The sequence below is a fragment of the Delphinapterus leucas genome, chromosome 11 (genome assembly GCF_059928025.1).
Source record: "Delphinapterus leucas isolate spDelLeu-1000000601 "Yukka" chromosome 11, BTC_Dleu_Yukka2, whole genome shotgun sequence".
NCBI classification, from domain to species: domain Eukaryota; kingdom Metazoa; phylum Chordata; class Mammalia; order Artiodactyla; family Monodontidae; genus Delphinapterus; species Delphinapterus leucas.
Genome location: NC_143139.1, coordinates 43,930,291 through 43,951,027, shown reverse-complemented (window position 1 = coordinate 43,951,027; position 20,737 = coordinate 43,930,291). Strand labels below are relative to the sequence as shown.

At 49.1% G+C, this 20,737-nt stretch overlaps 2 protein-coding genes across 9 annotated transcripts in view; one reads left to right on the top strand and one right to left on the bottom strand.

Annotated features, from left to right (window-relative positions):
* The window catches only part of PMEL (premelanosome protein), a 9,546-nt gene extending 9,141 nt beyond the window's left edge, over positions 1-405 (top strand). For both annotated transcript variants that reach the window (XM_022571903.3, XM_022571904.3), the window contains exon 11: positions 154-405. In XM_022571903.3, the coding sequence (XP_022427611.3) occupies positions 154-295 (142 nt within the window). In that variant the 3' untranslated portion in view covers positions 296-405. The remainder of the gene's footprint in view (positions 1-153) is intronic.
* Positions 1-20,737, bottom strand: part of DGKA (diacylglycerol kinase alpha) — a 27,209-nt gene extending 6,472 nt beyond the window's left edge. For 2 of the 7 annotated variants that reach the window (XM_089920837.1, XM_089920838.1), the window contains exons 1-23: positions 19,533-19,651; positions 14,801-14,949; positions 14,316-14,389; positions 13,861-13,993; positions 13,536-13,610; positions 13,030-13,079; positions 12,597-12,671; positions 12,278-12,397; positions 12,050-12,164; positions 11,390-11,478; positions 11,134-11,253; positions 10,840-10,938; positions 10,583-10,666; positions 10,306-10,379; positions 9,922-9,996; positions 9,425-9,510; positions 9,244-9,333; positions 2,736-2,896; positions 2,393-2,457; positions 2,066-2,156; positions 1,584-1,782; positions 1,350-1,470; positions 1,098-1,158 (exon numbers count right to left, since the gene is read on the bottom strand). In XM_089920837.1, the coding sequence (XP_089776963.1) occupies positions 1,098-1,158; positions 1,350-1,470; positions 1,584-1,782; positions 2,066-2,156; positions 2,393-2,457; positions 2,736-2,896; positions 9,244-9,333; positions 9,425-9,510; positions 9,922-9,996; positions 10,306-10,379; positions 10,583-10,666; positions 10,840-10,938; positions 11,134-11,253; positions 11,390-11,478; positions 12,050-12,164; positions 12,278-12,397; positions 12,597-12,671; positions 13,030-13,079; positions 13,536-13,610; positions 13,861-13,993; positions 14,316-14,389; positions 14,801-14,864 (2,121 nt within the window). In that variant the 5' untranslated portion in view covers positions 14,865-14,949; positions 19,533-19,651. The other 5 variants (XM_022571901.2, XM_022571896.2, XM_089920836.1 and 2 more) reach the window with 5 other exon arrangements.

Here is a 20,737-nt window from a genome sequence, read left to right as displayed (position 1 = left end):
AGAGGATGAACTCTGTTGGTGAGAAGGAGGGGAAGGAGCCAGGATCAAGGCCAAGGAAACCTGGGATATGATTTATCCTCTTGGTTGGAGAAGCACAAACAGGCTGCCATTAACTACCACTAACCAGTATCCCTGCTTTTCTCCCAATATCAGGAGAAGACGTACGAAGCAGGGCCGAGCTCTCCCCCTTCCCCAGCTGCCACCCGGCAGAACCCAGTGGCTACGTCTGCCCTGGGTCTTCCGCACTTGCCCCATTGGTGAGAGCAGCCCCCTCCTCAGTGGGCAGCAGGTCTGAGTACTCTCACGTGACATCATGATTTACCCAGTGTGGACAGCAATGCCTATCTTTTCTCCAGTCTTCCCTTGGAAACTACCATTGCCTGAAATAAAGACTCAGAACCTGGAGCTGTTATTTCCTTACTTCTGGGAGAATCTATGTCAATAAAGGAGTGGAGGTATAAAGGAAGGAGGTGTACCACTCACTTAACAGATATCCCAGTGGGAAAAAAAGTCATTTTATTCAGATGAGGCACTTTCAATGTATTGTTTGTGATGTGTGTGTGTGCACATGTGCATGGGGAATAGTGGAGATGGTGCAGGATAATAAATACTGTGAGGGTGAAGGAACACTCCCCTGAGCTGGCAGGAGTGTTTGGCAGCAATGTACAGAGCCTAGGGAGTAGAGTCCAGGCACAAGGAGGTGGGCTCAAGGCTGGCTTGGAGGCTGAGATGTCCCCCCTCAGCATAAGAAGCCAAAGAAATTGCAGGAGCGGGGGGGTGGGCCCACGAGCATGGGCATCTGGTTCCTGTGGGTAATCTTGATCTGGAAAGGAAGGAGGCGCATTCAGAGATAAGACCTAGTGCCTTGGGGCTGGAGCAGCAGAGATTTGGGAGAAAATCTGTAGGGTTCAGGGTGGGTTGCCAGGGTCCTAGAGAGGCCATGGTAGGAAGGCCAGGGGCTGAGAAATCAGGATTTGGGAGGAAGGGTGCACAGGGGAACTTGAGGCCTCAGCAGGAAGTAAAGAAGCTGTGGAATGGAAATTTAGGATCCACGGAGCCTGGGGGTTCAGTTTTTGGCAGGCATAGGCAATACTCACTGTACAGGGTGTCTGCATCCAGGGTTCTCCATCAATTTGCATGGGGAGGGTTTTTGTGGTGCTGTGTGAGGTCAAGGCAGATTGGTGGCAATTTCTTTATCAATCAAGTACCAAAACTCTGTTCTTAGGTTGGCCTTGAGACCCTTTGTTACTGAGGAAGGTCTGGTACAGTCCCTCCCCACCATTCCCATACCCTTCTGCTTTCCTGGTCCCACTCCTTCCCTCAGAGCCCCCAGCTTGAGTTTTCCTTACTGGAAGGTGATCTCAGAGCACTTGGCTAGCCGATGTCCAGCATTCTTGAGCTTGGTATAGATCTGGCCCATCTCAATTGCACCCTCCAGCCCTACTACTTCCAGCCGCTTGTCGCTTAGGTCTGGGGGGGTGGGAAGTAGGGAGACAGGTTTTGTAGAAGCAGGGTTCCTCTGAAGAGAGTCACACCTTCTCCTTAGTCCCTTGGGAGTCAGCTCCCAAGGCTGCTCCTCTTACCTGGTACACAGGTTTTCAGGATATCAGGGTCGGTGATCACTTTGGCTGTAGCACCTAAGGCCTGGTTGATCCCATGGATATCGCTGTGCGGTCTCTTGGTGTCACCCCAGAGATTGGAGCCCCCATGTGTGCTCGGGATGTTTAGCACTGCGATGCCTTCTAGGGACAGGTTGCTCAGATCCAGTGGTTTCCCACAGATCTGAGGGGAGGAGAGCACAGATCCTTGCCTCATGGCATCATGATGGACGTGACCACTCCCTCCACCAGATAACACACTGGGAAGACTAGGATTTGGAGGTTTGCAAGAGGTGGAGGGAAGTAGGGACTGGTGTATCTTAAGAACTTGGGAAATCGGGATTAGAGAGCAGGGAGGTCAAAGTATAGGTTCAAGAATATGAGAAGTTCCTGAGGGCTCCTGTGGAGGGAGAAAGTAAGATATAAGGGGCTAAAAAGGATGTGGGGTTGGCTCTCAACACACCCACCTCAACTGTCAAAGATTCCTCCAGCTTTTTGCACGTTGAGAAGATGGATTCAGAAGTGGCAAATTCGAAGTACCATAGCTTGTTCTTCATTCTGTGTCGGCCCCACACCAGGCCCAGGAGGGAGGGGACAAATTACACAGTGCTGGCACAGGTGGGCTAAGTGACAGGGAAGGGCATCAACCTCCCAACTGCAGTCCCGTGGGGAACAGGGAAGCTTGGTTGAGGGGCTTCCTAGAGGTGTCACTGCCCGTCTAAGCACTGAGTCAAACTTGGCCACCACGTGGTCCCTGCTACTGTGTATGCCCACACCCGCCCCCTCTCCCTCACCTGCTGTTGAACTTCTCAGGATATTTCTCCCGCATGATGTGAAATCGGTGAGCAATAGAGGCATCCTGGGGAGTCCAGGGCATATGAGATCAGAGGCTGCCTCATTCATCAGCACAGAACCCTCTCTCTCTTTAACTCTCCAGTTTGGGAGTGATACGTCCCACATTCTGTTTTTTTTTTTTTCGTTCCACATTCTTTTCTTGCAACTCATACCACTGTGCCCACTTCTGATTTCCCTGTGTCGCAGCTCCTTTACCCTCTACCTTCCTTTTCTGCCCTCCTCCAGCCTCTGCCTGCTTAACCCCCACTTCCTCCCGTCCCCCCCATGCCCCACTCCACTGACCACACCAATGGAGAAGTAGTTATTGATGATTTGAAAGGGGACTGGGTCACTCTTTTCTTCAGTTTGTTGGGGTATCACCTCCACAGACCATCGATCCATGTGTACCACCTTACTCGTCTCTAAATCCTTGAGGATCTTCCCCAGATTCTGTCCCTCATACCCTAAGGATGGTATGAAGACAGGTTAACACTGAACCCTGGGTCCCAAATGGACCTCCTCTCAGCTCCCAGATCCACAGATTCCCAGGGATACTCTGCCCTGGTTCTGCAGATCCTCCAAGCCCTAAGCAGTGAAACGGCAGGGTGTTCAGTCATGGCTCCCATGGACCAATCTTAAGATCAGACTCTTACTGACCCTTTTCTCCACACTGTCACTGTCATGGAGGGTGAAAGTTCCCAATGTGTATGCGCATCTAACAATAATGCCAAAGTTCATTTGGAAGAGTAAAGAAAATAGCCGGGAAAATGAAAAGTGCTGAAAAAGATAAGTGATGAATGGGAATAATCTCTCTCTTTCTCTGATGCTTCCTCTCCCCATTCTACCAGATAGAACACAGTATAGAGCAAGGGTATCAAAACAGGGTAATAACTGGCACAGTGACTGGAATAAAAAGTTCAATAGTAAAGAACAGAGTGCCCAGAAATAGACTCAAGTATATATGGGAATTTAGTATATCATGACATTTTAAATAAATGGGGAAAGATAGATTATTCAGTAAATGGTACTGGATGTAGAAGTCACCCCTTACACTAAAATAAATTCAAGATGGGTCAAAGAATTTAAATGTAAGCAGAATTTGTACTAGCAGAAAACATGAGTGGATGTTTCATAATCTTTGAGCGGAAAAAGCCTTTCTAAAGCATAGTACAAAACTCAGAGCCAAACAAGAAAAAGACTGAGAAATACAATTATATGAAAATTAAAAACTTCTGAAATCAAACAGAAGTAAAGCAAATATATTTGGAATTTTCAAAATTGCCACAAAATAAACTGAAATAGTTCTGACAAATAAATAAATAAAAAGACCTAACCAAGCAAACAAACAACTTCTGTACAGTTAAATAAACACACACCTAAATAAAAGACAAACTGGGAAAAAATATCTGCAGCACACATAACAGACTAACTTCTCCAACATTCAAAAAGTGCTTACAAATCACTATATTTACAAAGTCAGGGGGACTTCCCTGGTGGCGCAGTGGTTAAGAATCTGCCTGCCAATGCAGGGGGCATGGGTTCGAGCCCTGGTTCGGCAAGATCCCACATGCCGCGGAGCAACTAAGCCCGTGCACCACAACTACTGAGCCTGCACTGTAGAGCCTGTGAGCCACAACTACTGAGCCCACGTGCCACAACTACTGAAGCCCATGCGCCTAGAGCCTGTTCTCTGCAACAAGAGAAGCCACCGCAATGAGAAGCCCGCGCACCGCAATGAAGAGTGGCCCCTGCTTGCCACAACTAGAGAAAGCCCACGTGCAGCAACAAAGACCCAACGCAGCCAAAAATAAATAAATTTAATAAAAAAATAATAATATCATTTAAAAAAAAAATTAGGGACTTCCCTGGTGGTCCAGTGGTAAAGAACCTGCCTTCCAATGCAGGGGACACGGGTTCAACCTCTGGTCTGGGAACTAAGATCCCACATGCCATGGGGCAACTAAGCCCGCACACAGCTACTGAGCTCGTGCACCTCAACTACAGAGTCCACGTGGTCTTGAACCCATGCACCACAGCAAGAGAGAGAAAACCCGCAGGCTACAACTAGAGAGAAGTCCGCACGCTGCAACGAGCGCTGAGAGGAAAGATCCCATGTGCCGCAATGAAGACTGGAGGCAGCCAAATAAATAAATAAATGTTTTTTAAAAGTCAGGAGAAAAATGGCAAATAACTCAAGCCAATCACAGAAGAAATACAAATGGCCAATATTCATATCAAAGATGCTCAATATTACTAATAGTTAAAAGAATTGTAAATTAAAATTGTAAATTAGTTGACTTTTTGTGCCTATCAGATTGACAGACTATGAAGAGGCTGAGAAAGCCAAACGCTAATGGGATTATTAATAAACTGGCACTCTCATTTGCTGTTAGTTGGAGCATAAATTGGTATTTCATTTTTGGAAGACAGTTTGGCAACTTTTACCAAAACGTTATCAAATTTTATCAAAACATATTCTCCGACACAGCAATTCCACTTTTAGGAATTTCTCCTACAGAAACAAAAATCCACAGAGATGGATGTATAAGGATTTTTGCTGAGGTACTCTGTAAAACAGGAAAAAACTGGAAACAATCTAAATGTCCACCAGGAGGGGAAGGTTATATAAATTATGCCAAATCCATGCTATGAAATAATGTGCAGCTATTGAAATCAGAATGAAATCTCTATGTAGTATCATGGAAAGTTCTCCAAGACATATTCAGTGAAAAAAGAAGTCCCAGGACAATGTGTGTAGTATGATCCCATTTATGTCTGTTTAAAAGTTATGTGTGTGTGTGAAAACAGGAAAATGAGTGCAAATAGGAAACAGTTATCTCTGGGGAGGAACGTGGAATTTGGTGAGGGGGTAGGGAAGAGGAAACCTGTATGTGAAGACTCACACATTTTACTTTTTAAAACCTTCCACGGTGAAAATGTACTGATGCATTACTTGTGTAATTTTTTAAAAATAAAATAACTAGTAAAATATTTATACTTTGAGCCAGCAATTCCACTCCTAGAAATCTCTTCTAGAGAAATTCTCACATCTGTGTGCAGAGATAGACTGCAGTATGGTGTGTAATAAAAAAACTGAATGCTACCCAAATGTCTACCAATATGGGACTAGTTAGGGAATTCCCTGGAGGTCCAGTGGTTAAGACTCCACGCTTCCACTGCAGGGGGCACGGATTCAATTCCTGGCTGGGGAACTAAAATCCCACATTCCACGTGGTGCAGCAAAAAAAAGAAAAGAAAAGAAAAGAAAAAAGTCTTCACTTCCTCACATTCCATCAATGGTTTAACCCACTATAATTTGCCTTTCTCAATACCACCCTGCTGAAACTCTTTTGGCAAAGATTGCCAGTGATTCCTGCCAAAACCAATAGTATATCTTTAGCTCTCATTTTAACACATGAAACTCCTCACTCAGCCTCTAAAATACCACTAAAGTTACAGAGGACCTGTTCTGTTTTTTCTCAAAACAACGGCCTTTCAGAGGTGTGCACAACCTAATCTCCAGAATCTGTGCATATGTTGCCTTAAATGGCGAAAGAGACTTGGCAGATGTGATTAAGGATTTTAAGATGAGATTATCCTGGATTATCTGGCTGGGCCCTATGTAATCACAGGGCTCCTAATAAGTGAAAGAAGGCTACAAGAAAGAAGAGTCATGGAAGGAGATTTGACAACGGCAGCAGAGCTTGGAAGGATAACATTGCTGGTTGGAAGCGGGGGATATAAGCCAAGGAATATAGGCAGCCTGCAGTAACTGGAAAAGACAAGGCATGGGATTCTCCCCTAGAACCTCTAGAAAAAATACAGCCCTGCCAACATCTTGATTTTAGCGCAGTGGAAATGATTTTGGATTTGTGCCCTCAAGAACTGTTAAGATAATACATTCGTGTTGTTTTAAGGCACCATGGTGATTTGTTACAGCAGCAAGAGGACACTAATACAGACTCCTTTAATAATTCATCTTCTTCTGTTCAACCCTTAAATAGGGTGTTTACCAGGATCTGGCTGTCCTTATCCACTTTCTCTTCTTACCTCTTTCCCTGGGTAACTCATCTACTCTGAGGATGTCAATTACCTCCTAGAAGTTGACTCTCAAACACATACCTTCAGCCCTGACTTCTCTCCTAAATTCCTAACATAAATTTCTGACTACCCACCACACATCTCCACCTAGGTGCTCCACTAATACCTTAACTCAATACATCCAAAACCAAATCTATCTTTCTTCCTTAAACTGGTCCTCCTCCTATATTCCCTATTTTTTAAAAAAAATTATTTATTTAATTTATTTTTGGCTGAGTTGGGTCTTCTTTGCTGCATGCCGGCTTTCTCTAGTTGTGGCAAGCGAGAGCTACTCTTCGTTGCAGTGCATCAGCTTCTCATTGCGGTGGCTTCTCTTGTTGTGGAGCATGGGCTCTAGGCCCACAGGCTTCAGTAGTTGTGACACGTGGGCTCAGTAGTTGTGTCTCACGGGCTCTAGAGCGCAGGCTCTGTAGTTGTGGTGAACGGGCTTAGTTGCTCTGCAGCATGTGGGATCTTCCCGGACCAGGGATCGAACCTGTGTCCCCTGCATTGGCAGGCAGATTCTTAACCACTGCGCCACCAGGGAAGCCCTATGTTCCCTATTTTAATAAATGGTATCCCCATTTGCTCAGTCCACAAACCTAGAAAATGTCTTAGACTTGTCTTTACCTCTTCCTCCACAATCCATTAGTTACCAAGTATTGTGGCTTCTACCCCGTGACTCCACTGGTGCTGCCTTTGCTTTTGTGCTCATCATCTCTTGACTAGACTATTGCAATCGAGGTCCTGCCTTCTTCTTCCAATCCATCCTCCACAGAGCTCCCATAGCAGTATTCCTTCCATCAATCCCCCTTTGAATCTTAGGATTTTTTTCAATATCAACACAAGTTTTCATTAGTGCTGTATTTATATCATTATTTTCATGATTCAGATGGAATTAGCAGAAACTGCTATGAGAGTCTCATTTGCAAAACACAAAGTGAAGACTCAGGGCTTCCCCGGTGGCGCAGTGGTTGGGGGTCCGCCTGATGATGCAGGAGACGTGGGTTCGTGACCCGGTCCGGGAGGATCCCACATGCCGCGGAGCGGCTGGGCCCGTGAGCCATGGCTGCTGAGCCTGCGCGTCCGGAGCCTGTGCTCCGCAATGGGAGAGGCCACAACAGTGAGAGGCCCGCGTACCGCAAAAAAAAAAAAAAAAAAAAAAGTGAAGACTCAAAGTTCATGATTTCAAAGTGTCTAATACTGTTAATGAAAACAAAGTCAGATGTTGAGGATTTAAGCATGCCTCCCCCGCAAATGGTCATATGTTTACATACAAGATTTAAATTATATTATGCAGAGATATTTCTCCTTTCTGGAATAATATTTTATATAAAAAGTAATTTTTATTATATACAAACTATAATTTATATATATAAAGTATTATATATGCACACACACACACACCTATTTTTTCTTTTAGTTACATCTTTCATGAGTTCCAGAGCTCCCCATGGTTCAGGGATTGCACATTCAAATGCCTCAGAGGCTAGAAACGTAAAGTGAATGACTGGAAGGGAGGTAAGAGGATTGTGGTGAATTGAAGGATACATGACCCACTTCTTAGAAATAAGCAAGGTCAAAAAAATTCAAAACACTGCAAGACAAACAATACAAAACACTACACATCATTTCTGTGGGCTGTCAGTTTTCAAACTCTGGCAGGATGAAGTTAAAAACTCCTCACTACAGCATTCATGACCCTCCATTTTCTGGACCCTGCTCAATTCAGTCCTCCCTCTTCTCATTGCCCACTGTGCACCCTATGTCCCAGTCACAGTGAACAACTCGCTTTCCAAAATTCACCACCATGTTGTTTGGTGACTCCTCTGGCCTTACACAACTTCTTCCACCTAGAATACTTTGTACTCTCCTTAGCAGCCTCCTATTCCATAATCTCCTGTAAGATCTCAGAGCTGGACTCTGAATCCAAGAGCCTCAATTCCAAGACAACTTCCTCAATTCCAGGACAATTTCAATCTGCCCCACACTGACCTCTTTATCTACCAATTACATCTCTCAAACTTTCTCTTTGAAGGGAAAAAGAGACTAGAAATGGGAGAGCAGCTAAGAGACTGTTGCAATAGACATGGGAAGAATTATGAATGAATGAATGACCCCTGATTACAGCTGACCCTTGAATAACATGGGGGTTAATCTGTGTATAACTTATAGTTGGCCCTCCGTATCCACTGTTTCTCCACATCTGCAGATTCAACCAACCATGGACTGTGTAGTCCTATAGTATTTACTACTGAAAAATATCCTCAATAAGTGGACCGGCGCAGTTCAAGACCATGCTGTTCAAGGGTCAACTGTAATTGGTTGGATAAATGAATGAATCATGGCCAAGCTCCCTGCTAGCTCCATCACTTAGCATCTGGCTTAGCTCTTATACAACCTTCCTTATTCCCACATTGTCCTCTCTACCCCCATATTCTTTGATTCTGAGCCCTAAGACTTGGGAGAAACAGAAGGATATTTTTAGGTTTATAGGGAAGAGGACTGTCACCCTTGACCCTTCTAGGTTCAGACTGTCATCCTTGACCCTTCAGGTCTTTGCTTCTTCCAGAGCTCTCTTCCTTTGGGACAATCCACTTTGGGACACCCCCCCCCCCCGCCATCTGTGCCTCTCTTTTCCACCAAGGCTTTTTCTTCACCAGATGCCTAAATGCCTTCTCTACCTACCCAACTCCCCCATTCCCCAGGAAAACAATTTCTAACCACTTACCTCCTCCCCATCTTAGGCAACGAGCCAGATCATTTCCAGTGCCCAGGGGCAACACAGCAACAGGAGGCACAAAAGGCAAGTTGGCTTTGTCTGTGGAGGCAGGTAAGGAGATGGATGAAGGGAGTTAGCTCTGGAAGGCCACTGCCCCTGGGCCCAGCCCGGAGCCGCTCCCTGCACTGACCAATGGTCTCTAGAATCCAGCCTACTGTGCCATCTCCTCCACACACCAAAACCCGGTAATCAGGAACATCTCTGAAGAATCGGAGCCTGAGACAAAAGGTGAGAGAGAAGATGACGAAGGATAACTGGACTGAGGCTACCCAACTCTTGGACAGGCAGAGTAAGTACTTCTTGTCTCTCGTTCCTTATAACACCCTTCCCCTTTGTCAAACGACTTGTTTCTATTAAGGGTAGAGAAAAAGTAAAATGGGGGAATCTTATAGCCACTCCTTAGTGGTGAGGGAGAGATTGGTATCTCCATTCTTTGAGAGCAGAACAGAGATGAGCTGGAGAATTCAGAGGTAGGGATACCCAGCAAAAGCAGCATTCTGAAGTCTGGTTTCTTGGGCCTCCCCTGGCCCTCCCCTCCCAACAGGCACTCTTTCCTGCTCTCTTCCAACATACACAGATAGGCACACACACACAAACCCTGCGATACAGCCACTAACCTATACTCACCCTGGCTCGGGACCATCCTTTAGGAGGTTGAACACCTGTCGAGGGTTTAGTAGATACTGGAATTTCCAAAGCACCCTGTGTGGGGAAAAAGGAAAGCTCATGGCAGGGCACGGCATGGATATTCTGTACTCCACTCTCTCTCTCTCTCTCTCTTTTTTTTTTTGGCCGTGCCGCGCAGCATGCAGGATCTTAGTTTCCCCACCAGGGATGGAACCCCCGCCCCCTGCAGTGGAAGCATGGAGTCCTAACCATTGGACCGCCAGGGAAGTCCCTGTACTCCACTCTCTTGATGTCCTCAAGGTATGTCCCCTGCATACACACAGATACCCAACCCCTGTCCATCCTCCCTCTCTACTTTACAAGACCTAGTAGAGCTCTTCTCACCTCTCCCCTTGCTTCCCACCACTCTTGGGGTTGACAAAGACCAGAAGTGGGTGGGTGTTAGAAACAGGGTCAATCTGCATTGAGGGAAGAAAACAAGGATAAGGAAAGCAGGATTTTGTCAGAGTTAAGATGGGTCCCGGAGACAGGAGCAGAGGGCTGGCATTCCCCCCAGGTGGCTTTCCCCTCCCCCAGGGAGCAGGAACCAGTCCCCAGGTTCCCCACTTCATTCCCTCCCATGAGGTCCCCACCATGAAGCCCAAGCCTCTCAGCCCTGTACCCGCAGTGCCTCAGAGGTGCTCAAATTTAAATCATCCACGGTCTTCTGGTTTGTTTTGCTAATTTTACGCTCCTGTCCAGAGGCCTAGGAAGGGAAGGAGGCAGAAGGAAGGAAAACTGGATTGTGTGAATCCATAAACAGATGAGAGTCTGACTTGAATCCAAAAATATAGGCTCTCTGCTCTAAATGGCATTGTGTGCGTGTGTGAATTGGGGAAGCATTCCTGTCCCCTCCCAGCCGCTGTCCAGGGATCTCACAAGGACGCTGGGATAGATGGAAGACGGACGCAGGATGTGATCGCGGAGCAGCCCACAGTCACACTCATGGCCCATGGCTGGCAGGCAGTCGTCATGGATCTGAAAGACAAGGCAGGCACGGAGAGATTGTGGAGGGAACCCCGTCACCTCTCAGCTTGGGGTCTGCCACCGAAAGAGAGCCCTTGGGAGTAGGGCAACCAAGTCTGTAAGGGAGATGTGCGCGAGGGCGCCGCCGGAGAGGGCAGCTTAGGGAGGGGCCCAAAGCAAGGCTGGAGGGATAGCTCCCGGACTGACCTCTAGGTGGCACCACACACAATGCAGCCCAACCAGACTGTGGTAGATCCGGATCTTTTTCTGACAGCGGTCGCAGCGTCCAGATTCACAGCCTCCTCGCACCCACACATGTGATTGGACCTTGGGGAGAAAGGCAAACTCTTGTCTGAGAGGGTCTGAGCAGGGACTCGGGGAAGGCCTGAGGGCAGCAATGGGCCAAGAGCCAGGACCAGGGCCAGGACGGGGGTGGTGATCCGGTGGGCGTGGGGTCACTCACACCAATGTCCTTCCGAGACTTGGCATAGGTGCTGACTTCGCAGGGCTGGGCCTTCATGGCACACTGGTCGTGAACGACGTATTTACAGACTGGGCAAAAGTGAAGAAGGTCAGAGGCTTAGCTGCAGCCCCTCCCCCTATTTCTTCCTTACCTGGAGGTGAGACAGCATCACTCACTGAAACATGGCATATAACCCCTTGCTATGAGGGTGTAGTACAGAACTCACGTTTGGGCTGGGGGCTCACCTCCAAGACCTGTGCCTTTTGCTCACTCTTCCCCCTAAAAGAGCAATTGCTACTGCATGCCCAACCCCACTCCATTCATGTGTCAGGAACTGGGCTGGATGATGTAAAGGAGGCCCAGATACAACAGCAACAATAACAACAACAATAATAATAGCTAAGTTTTATTGCAGACTTAATAGTATGTACATGCAGTACATGGAGCACTTTTCTTGCATCAACTTATTTAAAGCTCACAATTACCTCATTCTCAGTTGAAGAAACTAAGACTTAAAGAAGTTATGTGGCTCTCCCAAGGTCACATAACCAGTCACTGGCAGAGCCCAGGATTCAAAGCCAGGTCTCTCTAAGTTCAGTGCTGTGTTCCCACAGATAGCTGGGCTGCCCCCCTGTTCCCACACTCCCAGGTTACACTCACGGTTACAGCTCAGCCCCTGTTTGCCAAGACCAATGCTTGACTCGCACAGGTTGCAGTAGACTGGTCGGGGGAACCTCTTGGGTCTCCACATGTGCTGCCCATTGTCCTTCAGGGTCTGGGAGGGCACAGCAGATAATGGGGAATGTCTAAGCCCTTAGAGTGCCAACCTCTGGCAAGTACAACCCAAGGCAACTGTTTTGCCCATCCTCACAAGTCTCTCTTACTCACCATCTCCAGACCCAGTAGCACTAGCAGTGGCACGGTGGTGGCCCCAGCCCGGAGCCACTCAGCTAGGGAGACAGAGCCACTGCCATCATAGTCAATCTCTTTCATCATCTCCTGGAGAATCTGAGCAGAGAATATGGGGAGGTGGACTTCTGGTGTGAGTAACCCCTCAGATCTGACACTTCTCCACTGTCCCCTAGGACAGCCAGCCTAGCCATCCTAGCCAAGGGCACCAGGCTGCCTGTCAGAGATGGGGGGAGGTAGATAAAGGTCTCACTAGGGAGCAGGTACAACAAGGGACATGCAGGAAGAATTGCCTTACCGGCCTCAGCTCAGACACCTCCCAATCCAGGTATTCAGCCACTCGCATCATCTGTATGATGATTTTGTCCACTTCCTGAGGGCCGAGAGGGTAAGAGCCACAGCCATATCCTGCCTCACTACCACCATCCAAACCCTCCTCTAGAAATCAGGGTTCCTGAGTTCCACCCACAGACCCCCTCTCATTCTCAGGTGTCTCTGCCAAGTAAATGAATGTCTATGTGTCTGTGTTTGCAAGGGAGCCTCCAAGTCGTGCCTCCAGCATCCTCTTTTAGGGGTCAAGAGCTTGGGACCTACTCCCAGATTTAGTCCTAGAGGACTCAGCTTCTCCCTCTAGCTTCCTCTGCTTCTTAAGATCCTGGAAGAGTTGTGACGGGGGGCACAGACAAATGGACACATATTCCCTTGCACAGCATACAGGTCCCCCAACTCACTGAGCTGTCCAGGATCCCATTTCTGTCCGTGTCGTACAGCTTGAAGGTGACTGTGGGGTGTTTTAGGGGGCCAGGGTCAGTTTGTGAGGGATACCCAAAGAATTCATAACAGAATACAGGGGAAACAAAGAGATAAGGAGAGACTTTTTGGATGAAGAGCCCAGGACTTGGGGCTGGGACTGAGATGGGACACAAAAAGGGAGGGGAAACAGGTCTGGATTCCACCCTTGGTGAACCTGATAGGCGAGACAGTACACACCTCCCACATCCCATCCCGGGTCCTCCACGTGAAAATATACAAGACGTGGGAACTAGGGTGACTATGGTGGATGGCGTTAGGTATAAGGAGTCTGGGGAAACAGAGGAAATGGGTCCATTCTCTGGCCCCACCTTTGTCTGGCCTGTCAGCCTTTAGGAATCCTGAAAAAATGAGGGAAGGAAGGCTGGGGAATACCCTCTCTCCCTTCACCTTTCCTTCCCTCTCCCAGTCCAGAATGGTAACTCACACTCTAGCTTGTCTTCTGGCCGGCCACCCTCCAGAAGGGAAAAGTAGCAGGAGACATCACTGAGACACACCACATCTGGTTACAGAAAGTACAGCAGATCTGAGGTTGGGGCTCCCTCCAGTCTGGCTCTTCTCTTTTCCTTTGTTCCAACTCTTCCCTTTAACTTTCCTCCCTCTGGCTCCTAGGCAAGCCTGGCTACCCTCTACCTCTCCCTCCCACCACCCTGCCCCCAACATGTGACTCAATTCCACTCTCACCCCAAAACCCACACTTAATTTCACTTTTCCTCAGGAGGCCCAGCGCAGTCCCACCTACGTGACCATACCTTCTTTTACAGTCTCTTCTAAGCAGTAACTAGTCTGGAAGGATTGAAACAGTGCCAGGCTTAGGGGACTGGGAACATTATCCACTTCCAGATAGATTTTCAGGAATTGCTGGAATCCTTCGTACCCAATGGCCTATGATGAGAGCAAGCATTACCCTGGGGAGATCTGCAGGATGGGAGTTGGGGACTGAATTGGGAGTGGTGGGGAGAGTGACAATAAGTGCAGAGTTGAGAAGCACCCAAGGCAGGAGTATGGTTTATTGGGCTAAGTCCTGAGTTACTAGAATCTCTTGTTTTGTCCTAAAGCAATAGTTGCAGTAACAATGGATGCTGGGGAGAGAGGATAGCAAGGGTTGGGCCCAGAATAACCCCTGGAAGTTGGGCATCCCGATGGAGTAGCAAAAACAAAGGTGGGAGGAGTTGGTGAAGGAGAGGATTTCCCAGCTGCCACTCACATCTCCTTGGAGATATTCAGCCATTTCACCATCCTCAAAGAGCTTTAGGACATCACTGACCTTTCTGGTGGAGTCTAGGAGGTGAAGAGAGCATGAGTTTGGTTCAGCTCTCCCTGCCCTCTGCCACAGTCCCACCCAGACATCCAACGGGAAAGAAGATTCCAGTGAGATGAAAAAGAAATTCCAAGAAGAAACACAGAAGTACAGAGAGAAAAACATTTCGTGTCCTCCAAGGTGGTTGCCCTCTTTATCTCTCTTCTCTGAGATGTGGTGCAGGCAGTCAAGATTCAGAGAAGGTGGGTAGAGAGCTAAGACCACGGGCATCTTCCTATTTCCCTCGCCTCTTGCTCCCAGCCAGGCATATCTCAGGAGCATCCCGTCTCAAGGCCACTGGGGAAAAGAGGGGGAACTTGGGGGAATGAAGAGGAGGAGGTATTGTCTAAGGGTAAGGTCCCCAGGACTGAATGACTGAGAGGAAGACTCACATTCCATGTATTTTTGCAGCTGGGCAAAATCACTGGGGCTTATTAGGCCCCTCTCCTTGGCCATCTTTCTTTTTTTTCTTAAGGATGGACACGAAGACAGCTTGGTAGTAGTACTTCTGGCTCCTGGAACTCTGCTTCCAAGGGTAGCTCTGGAGGAAGATGACAAGAGCATGTGGCAGGACTGGTCAGCTGTCTGGGTCTCTTTGCTTCTGTATACTCTGTTCATTTTCCACTCCTACTACTATTTCTGTTCTTTTCTTGTCTCTGAGTCCCTCCCTAAGTCTCTTCCTTTCCCTGTGTTCCTCTCCTCTGTGTCTCTATCTCTCCCTGACAGTGTCCGTCCGCTGTCTCTGTTTCTCTGACTCATCCCTGACTTTCTCTCCAACGTTTCTGTATCCTTCTCCAGCTCTCTGATTTCTTCCCCAGCCTGTCTTGATTCATCTCTGACCATCCCTCACCTCCCTGCCCCCCACCCCTCTTTCCCAGGCTATACACACGTCTCTGGGAGTGTGTCCCTCGCCTGCTCCTACCTTTTCTCCCTCCACCCCCAATCTCTGTAGTCTCTGCCGGGCCTAAGCTCTGTCCCATCTCCCTTCGCATCCCGCAGACCCGGCCCTCCGGCGGTTCTCACTGAGATGGCGGCACGCCTCCCGGGCCACTACCCCATCTTGCTCCGCCTCCAGCCCCGGTCCCCAGGCCCGCTCAGCTACCGCTCCCAGAGCCACCCACGCCCCGCAACGACCTCTAGCGCTCCTGACGCGCGCGACACAGAACCAGCTCTAGCCGGGTCCCCAGCCCCGGCCCCGCCTCGTCTGCGTCCCGCAGCGCTCCACTGGGGAAGGGCGGGGCCCAGGCACGAGGGACTGGGGAGAAGGTAGGGGAAGAAGGCTCTGAGCATCTGCCGGGCTTCTCAGCTCCAGGAGGGTTGTGCTGAGTGCGGGAGCCTTCCTTCCACCCTGCTAGGTTAGCAGTGTTTAGGGAGCCCCAACTTTCAGCTATGGGACCCAGGGACCAAGGAGGAGCCATCACGTGGCGCATGCTGACCACTGACCCAGGGGCCAAGCTGCAGAGGGCAACTTGCCTTGCGGATTCAGTAACAGCAATAACAATATCTTACATTAGCATACTACAACACCACTTTGGAGTCAAACAAAACGGGTTAGTCATATCTGGGCTCCATTCTTAGCTGTGTTACCATTGTGTGACTTGGGCAAAGTACAGCTATAAAATGGCAGAATGATACCTATCTTTCATAGTTGTGAGGATTAAGTCAAATAATGTATGGAAAGTACCTAGTATAACACCTGGCATATAGAGGGCCTACAAGGAATGGTAGTTATTGTATTAACAAGTAAAATCACATTCTATGAGATAGGGAATTATTGGTATAGCCATTCTACAGATGAAGAAACGGGAGCTCAGAGAGGTTGGGACTTCCCAAGGCAGGTGACAAGTGGAGGAGCCAAGGCTCCAACCCAAGAACTTCGTGGTGCAACCCCCTCCCCCACCGCCTCTCTGTCCTCCTCTTGTTCCACTCTCCCCTTCACACACTGCCTTCTAGTCTCACTACCCTCCTTTCTGTTCCTCAAGCATGCCAAGTTTTTCCCTGCTCAGGGCCATGAGACTTACTGCTCTGTCGGCCTGGACCACCCTTCCCCACTCTTGGCAGAGCTGACTTCTTGCCTAAGCTGAAATGTCAGCTCCTCCAAGAGACCTTCCCTGATCATTCTGTCCTAAGGTAGCCCCCCTCCTTTGCGTAGCACCCTCCTTTGTTTCCTTCATAGAATTTATCACAACTGGAGATTATCTTGCCCATTTATTTGCTTCTTTGTTTACTGTTTGTCTTTTCCTACCAAAATGTAAGTTCCACAGGGCAGGAACTTATCAGTCTTATTCACCACTGTATCCCCAATACCTAATGCCCATCATGTTATAAGTGCTCCATATTGGTTGTACAAATAGTTGTATAAAGCTAGGGAGTCATATATGGGGACTCTTAATCCAAACGCAGTTAAATGGGATGCCAGAGTATCCATCTGGACAGTGAGGGGAACATGAGACAATGTGGGGCACATATAGTAGGTGCTAAATTAATATTTGTTAAATGAATGAATGATGCTAAAAAGCACTTATTGTGGTACTCCATCCAAGGCCCTGACCTTCTGTCTCCCCTCCGCCCACTTATTTAGGGTGGTTGGAGCAGGCTTAAAGAGGCAGTTAGGGTCTACTAGAATTTTTTTTCTGATGGTGCAAGAAACTTCTCTGTAATCTCTGCCCTTGGGACATCTCTGCCACTCACCTCCATGTATAGCATTCCTGTTCTGGAGGCTCTCTGGGAACACTTAGAAGGGGGTTCTGAGACACTAATATTGTGGAGAAAGGACTCCATCCATCTGGTCCTTTCAATGACTATAATCTAACTTCTCCTGCCAACAGATCTAATGAATACATAATAGTCTTATGGCTAATGGGGTCTGTAAGGCTTAATTAGCCTCTCTGATTACCCCTGGGGATTCTTAGATGGCTCCAAGGTTCTAGGAAATGGAATCTGAGAGAGAAAGTGACAGGGAGAGAGCAAACAAGAGACAAACAGGAGAGAAGACAGAATACTTCTCTCTTGCCTGTCTTTTCACAAGCCCCCCGGTCTTACATGTAGTATATAGTAGAAGTTAAAAGAATGGACTTTTGAATTAGATAGGCTTGGATTAGAATTCTAGCTCTTGGGACTTCCCTGGCGTTCCAGTGGTTAAGACTCCGCGCTTCCAATGCAAGGGGTGTGGGTTCGATCACTGGTCAGGGAACTAAGATTCCACATGCCACGCAGCATGGCCAAAAAGAAGAAAAAAGAATTCTAGCTCTTGGGTGAGTTATTTCATCTCCCTGAACCTGTTTTCTTATCAGTAAAATGGTTACCTGGAGAAATCAGTCACCGTGGGGGGGTTAAATAAGGTAATACATGCAATATACTTAGCAAACTGCATGGCACAGAGAAAGAACTCAGGAAACATTAGCTATTATTATTATTATTATTATACAAGGGTGGTACCTAGAGAAACATATCTGGAGATTAGGAAAAATGATGCCTTGGACCCAGGATGGCATAAATTCTAGGGACTCCCAGCAGCAGTGAACCCCAAGTTGTATACCTTCCCACTTGTGTCATGTCTCAGGCACAGGCATGTAATATCAGGATCCTGCAGTTTGCCTCTGGGAGGGTGAGGAGGTGGCTATAGAAACTAGACTATCAGGATCCAAGGACACCCCTGGGCTGGGACCTTGGACATAAAGGCTCCTGGGATTTTTTCAGTTGTGCAGGGCCTTAAAGATCTGGAACAAGTCCAATTTTGTCCTGCTCCATCCCAGCCCTGAGGCTGTAACCTAGGCTAGTCCAGACCAAGGCTAGGGCTGGGAGGGTGGGGTCTGCTGCCCAACGGCCAGCTATTTGTGACTCACCCTTCCCCTCCCTCCTCTGGTTTCCCTGCCTGCCCCTACCAACTTGGGGTGAGAAAGTAAGAAGTTGACTTGGAGGCAGAGAATCCTAGAACGTCCTCAGAGCTGGGAGGCACAAACTGTCTTATTTTACAGAGGAAGAAACTGAGGCCCAGAGAGAGAGCCACTCTCTCAGGGTCACACCCAGACTCTAGACATAGTGTCCTTAGTCCATTCCATTAAATCTTAGTGTCTCTGGTCTTCTAGATCTTATTTTAAACATTAAATACTAAAATTGCTGGTAACTGAGAGATAACTATGATTTCCAAAGCCAGTGCTAACATTTAAAGTTTCCTTTTTCACAACAACACTCATTGCTCACATTCCAAGTCATGTAGGTTTACCATTACCCAAGAATCAGCTATGCCCCCAGAACACTCAGGCTGACCCAGCAAGGATCCCCAAGGGGCAGGCACTCCCTTTTGAGGGCCCAGACCTGATTACCTGGACTTCTGAATCCCTTAACCACACCAGGGCTTACATCCTCCTCCTGTTTCTGAAGGCTGAGGGAGGGTCTCTTCCTTCCTGCCCATCCCTGCTACCAGTCAGTGGCCCCTGAGAGGGAATCATTTGGCTTGAAGCCTTAATATTTGTTAAGCCTCCACAAACATCGCAGATGGTAGTGTTGCCTGATTAAGGGGGTGGTGTTTGTGTGTGTGTGGGTGGGTGTCATTGTGCAGTACAGGAGGAAGTTACGATGTTGGCACGCTTGGGGGATGTGGGCTCCTATGGTTAAGACATTGAGGAGATGCCCAGCAATATTTGCATTTCTTCCTCAGTAAAGCTCATTTCCCCCACTGAAAGGTGAAAAGTAGGATTCAGACCCAGGTAGTTTCAGAAACTTCCCGGTGACAGGTGTGGAAAGGAGAGGGGTGCGAAGTTGGGGACCAGGAGGCCAAACAAGAACCCTTCTCCACCCGTGCAGCGCTGTGCAGGTTCCAAAATGGACTTTCCTCCGACTCGGGTCCCCAGGAGCCAGCTTCAGCATCTGTCCGAATCATCGGGACAGATGGAGGGCAAGGTCTGAGGGAAACACTGCTTACGGGGTTCTGGGCCAGCCCTCCCGCTGCCCCCCGCTCCTGGCGCAAACCCTTCTAGCTACCCGCTCCAGCTGTCACGCTTCCTCCTTCTCGGCCCCGCAGCCCTACCCTAGCCCGTGGAGCGTCCCCTCCCGCGGCCCCCGCCCCGGCCTGCTCCGGTGCGGGAGGGCGGGAGGCGGCAGGGGGCTCGCGGGGGTCTCTACCTTGCCTGCGGAGGGCGCGCGGTCGGAGCTGGAGCGCCGGCGCGGGAGCTGGAGCCCGAGGTGGGCTGGAGAGGACGGGCCAGGCAGACGCGGCCGCCGCGGGGCCGCCCCGCTCCTGACGACACAGCTGCCCGCCCCCTACCCCAGAAGGCCCGCCCGCCGGCGCCCGCGCCCGGCGCCGGGCGCCCCTAACTCTGGAAACTTCTAGCTCACCAGACCCGATTCCTCTCTCCCCCGATTATCTCCAGGGCTCTGGTCTGTGCCACTTTCTCCACATTCCTGCGCAGCTCATCTTCCCGCCCCGGTAACAGCTCTGTATCTGTCTTTCCAATCACTCACAGCCCCTCCCCGCATCCCAACCCTGGGAGGCCAAGGTAGGGGGCGGGGCCGCTGATGAGACAGCTTGGCTGTTGCCCACCCAGCCAACTTCTCACCCTCTCCTAACTGCTGCCACCAGGGGACTTCCCAGCTCCTTTCCATCCATCCACCATGGATTGAATTCACACTCAGGAGGCTCCGCAGGAGCAAGGCCAGAGTTCCAGACTGCACATCCTAAGACCAGACACCTCCCTGCCACAATGGGCTCCACACTGCTTGACACTACTTGAGAGAATCTGCCCATGTTTGCCTCCAGGTTCCTCACTTCCGTTAAACCCAAACCCAGGTGCCTCCGATTTGTTTTCCCCAGGCTAAGGACACCTCCTTCTCTCAAGACTCAGATTCTTCCCTTAAGTCTGGGGTTGTGATTCAGGTGCAAAGAGCATTCTGGTCTGGGGGCTTCCCTGGTGGCGCAGTGGTTGAGGGTCCGCCTGCCGATGCAGGGGACGCGGGTTTGTGACCCGGTACGGGAGGATCCCGCATGCCGCGGAGCGGCTGGGCCCGTGAGCCATGGCCGCCGAGCCTGCGCGTCCGGAACCTGTGCTCCGCAACGGGAGAGGCCACAGCAGTGAGAGGCCCACGTACCGCAAAAAAAAAAAAGAGCATTCTGGTCTGAATCCACCCTTTCTCCATGCCCTAACCCTCCCACTTTACCTGCTGGCCTTGGCAGGTGCTGTGGAAGGCCCTGGCCAACAGTCGGGGTGAAAGGAGATCCTTTCAGCTTCTCCTGTCTGGAATCTGTTTGTAGTTAAGGCTCTTGGGGCAGCATGGATGGTGGTGAGGCTGGTAGAGTAAGGGAGAGAGACTGAGGCCTAGGGACTTACTGG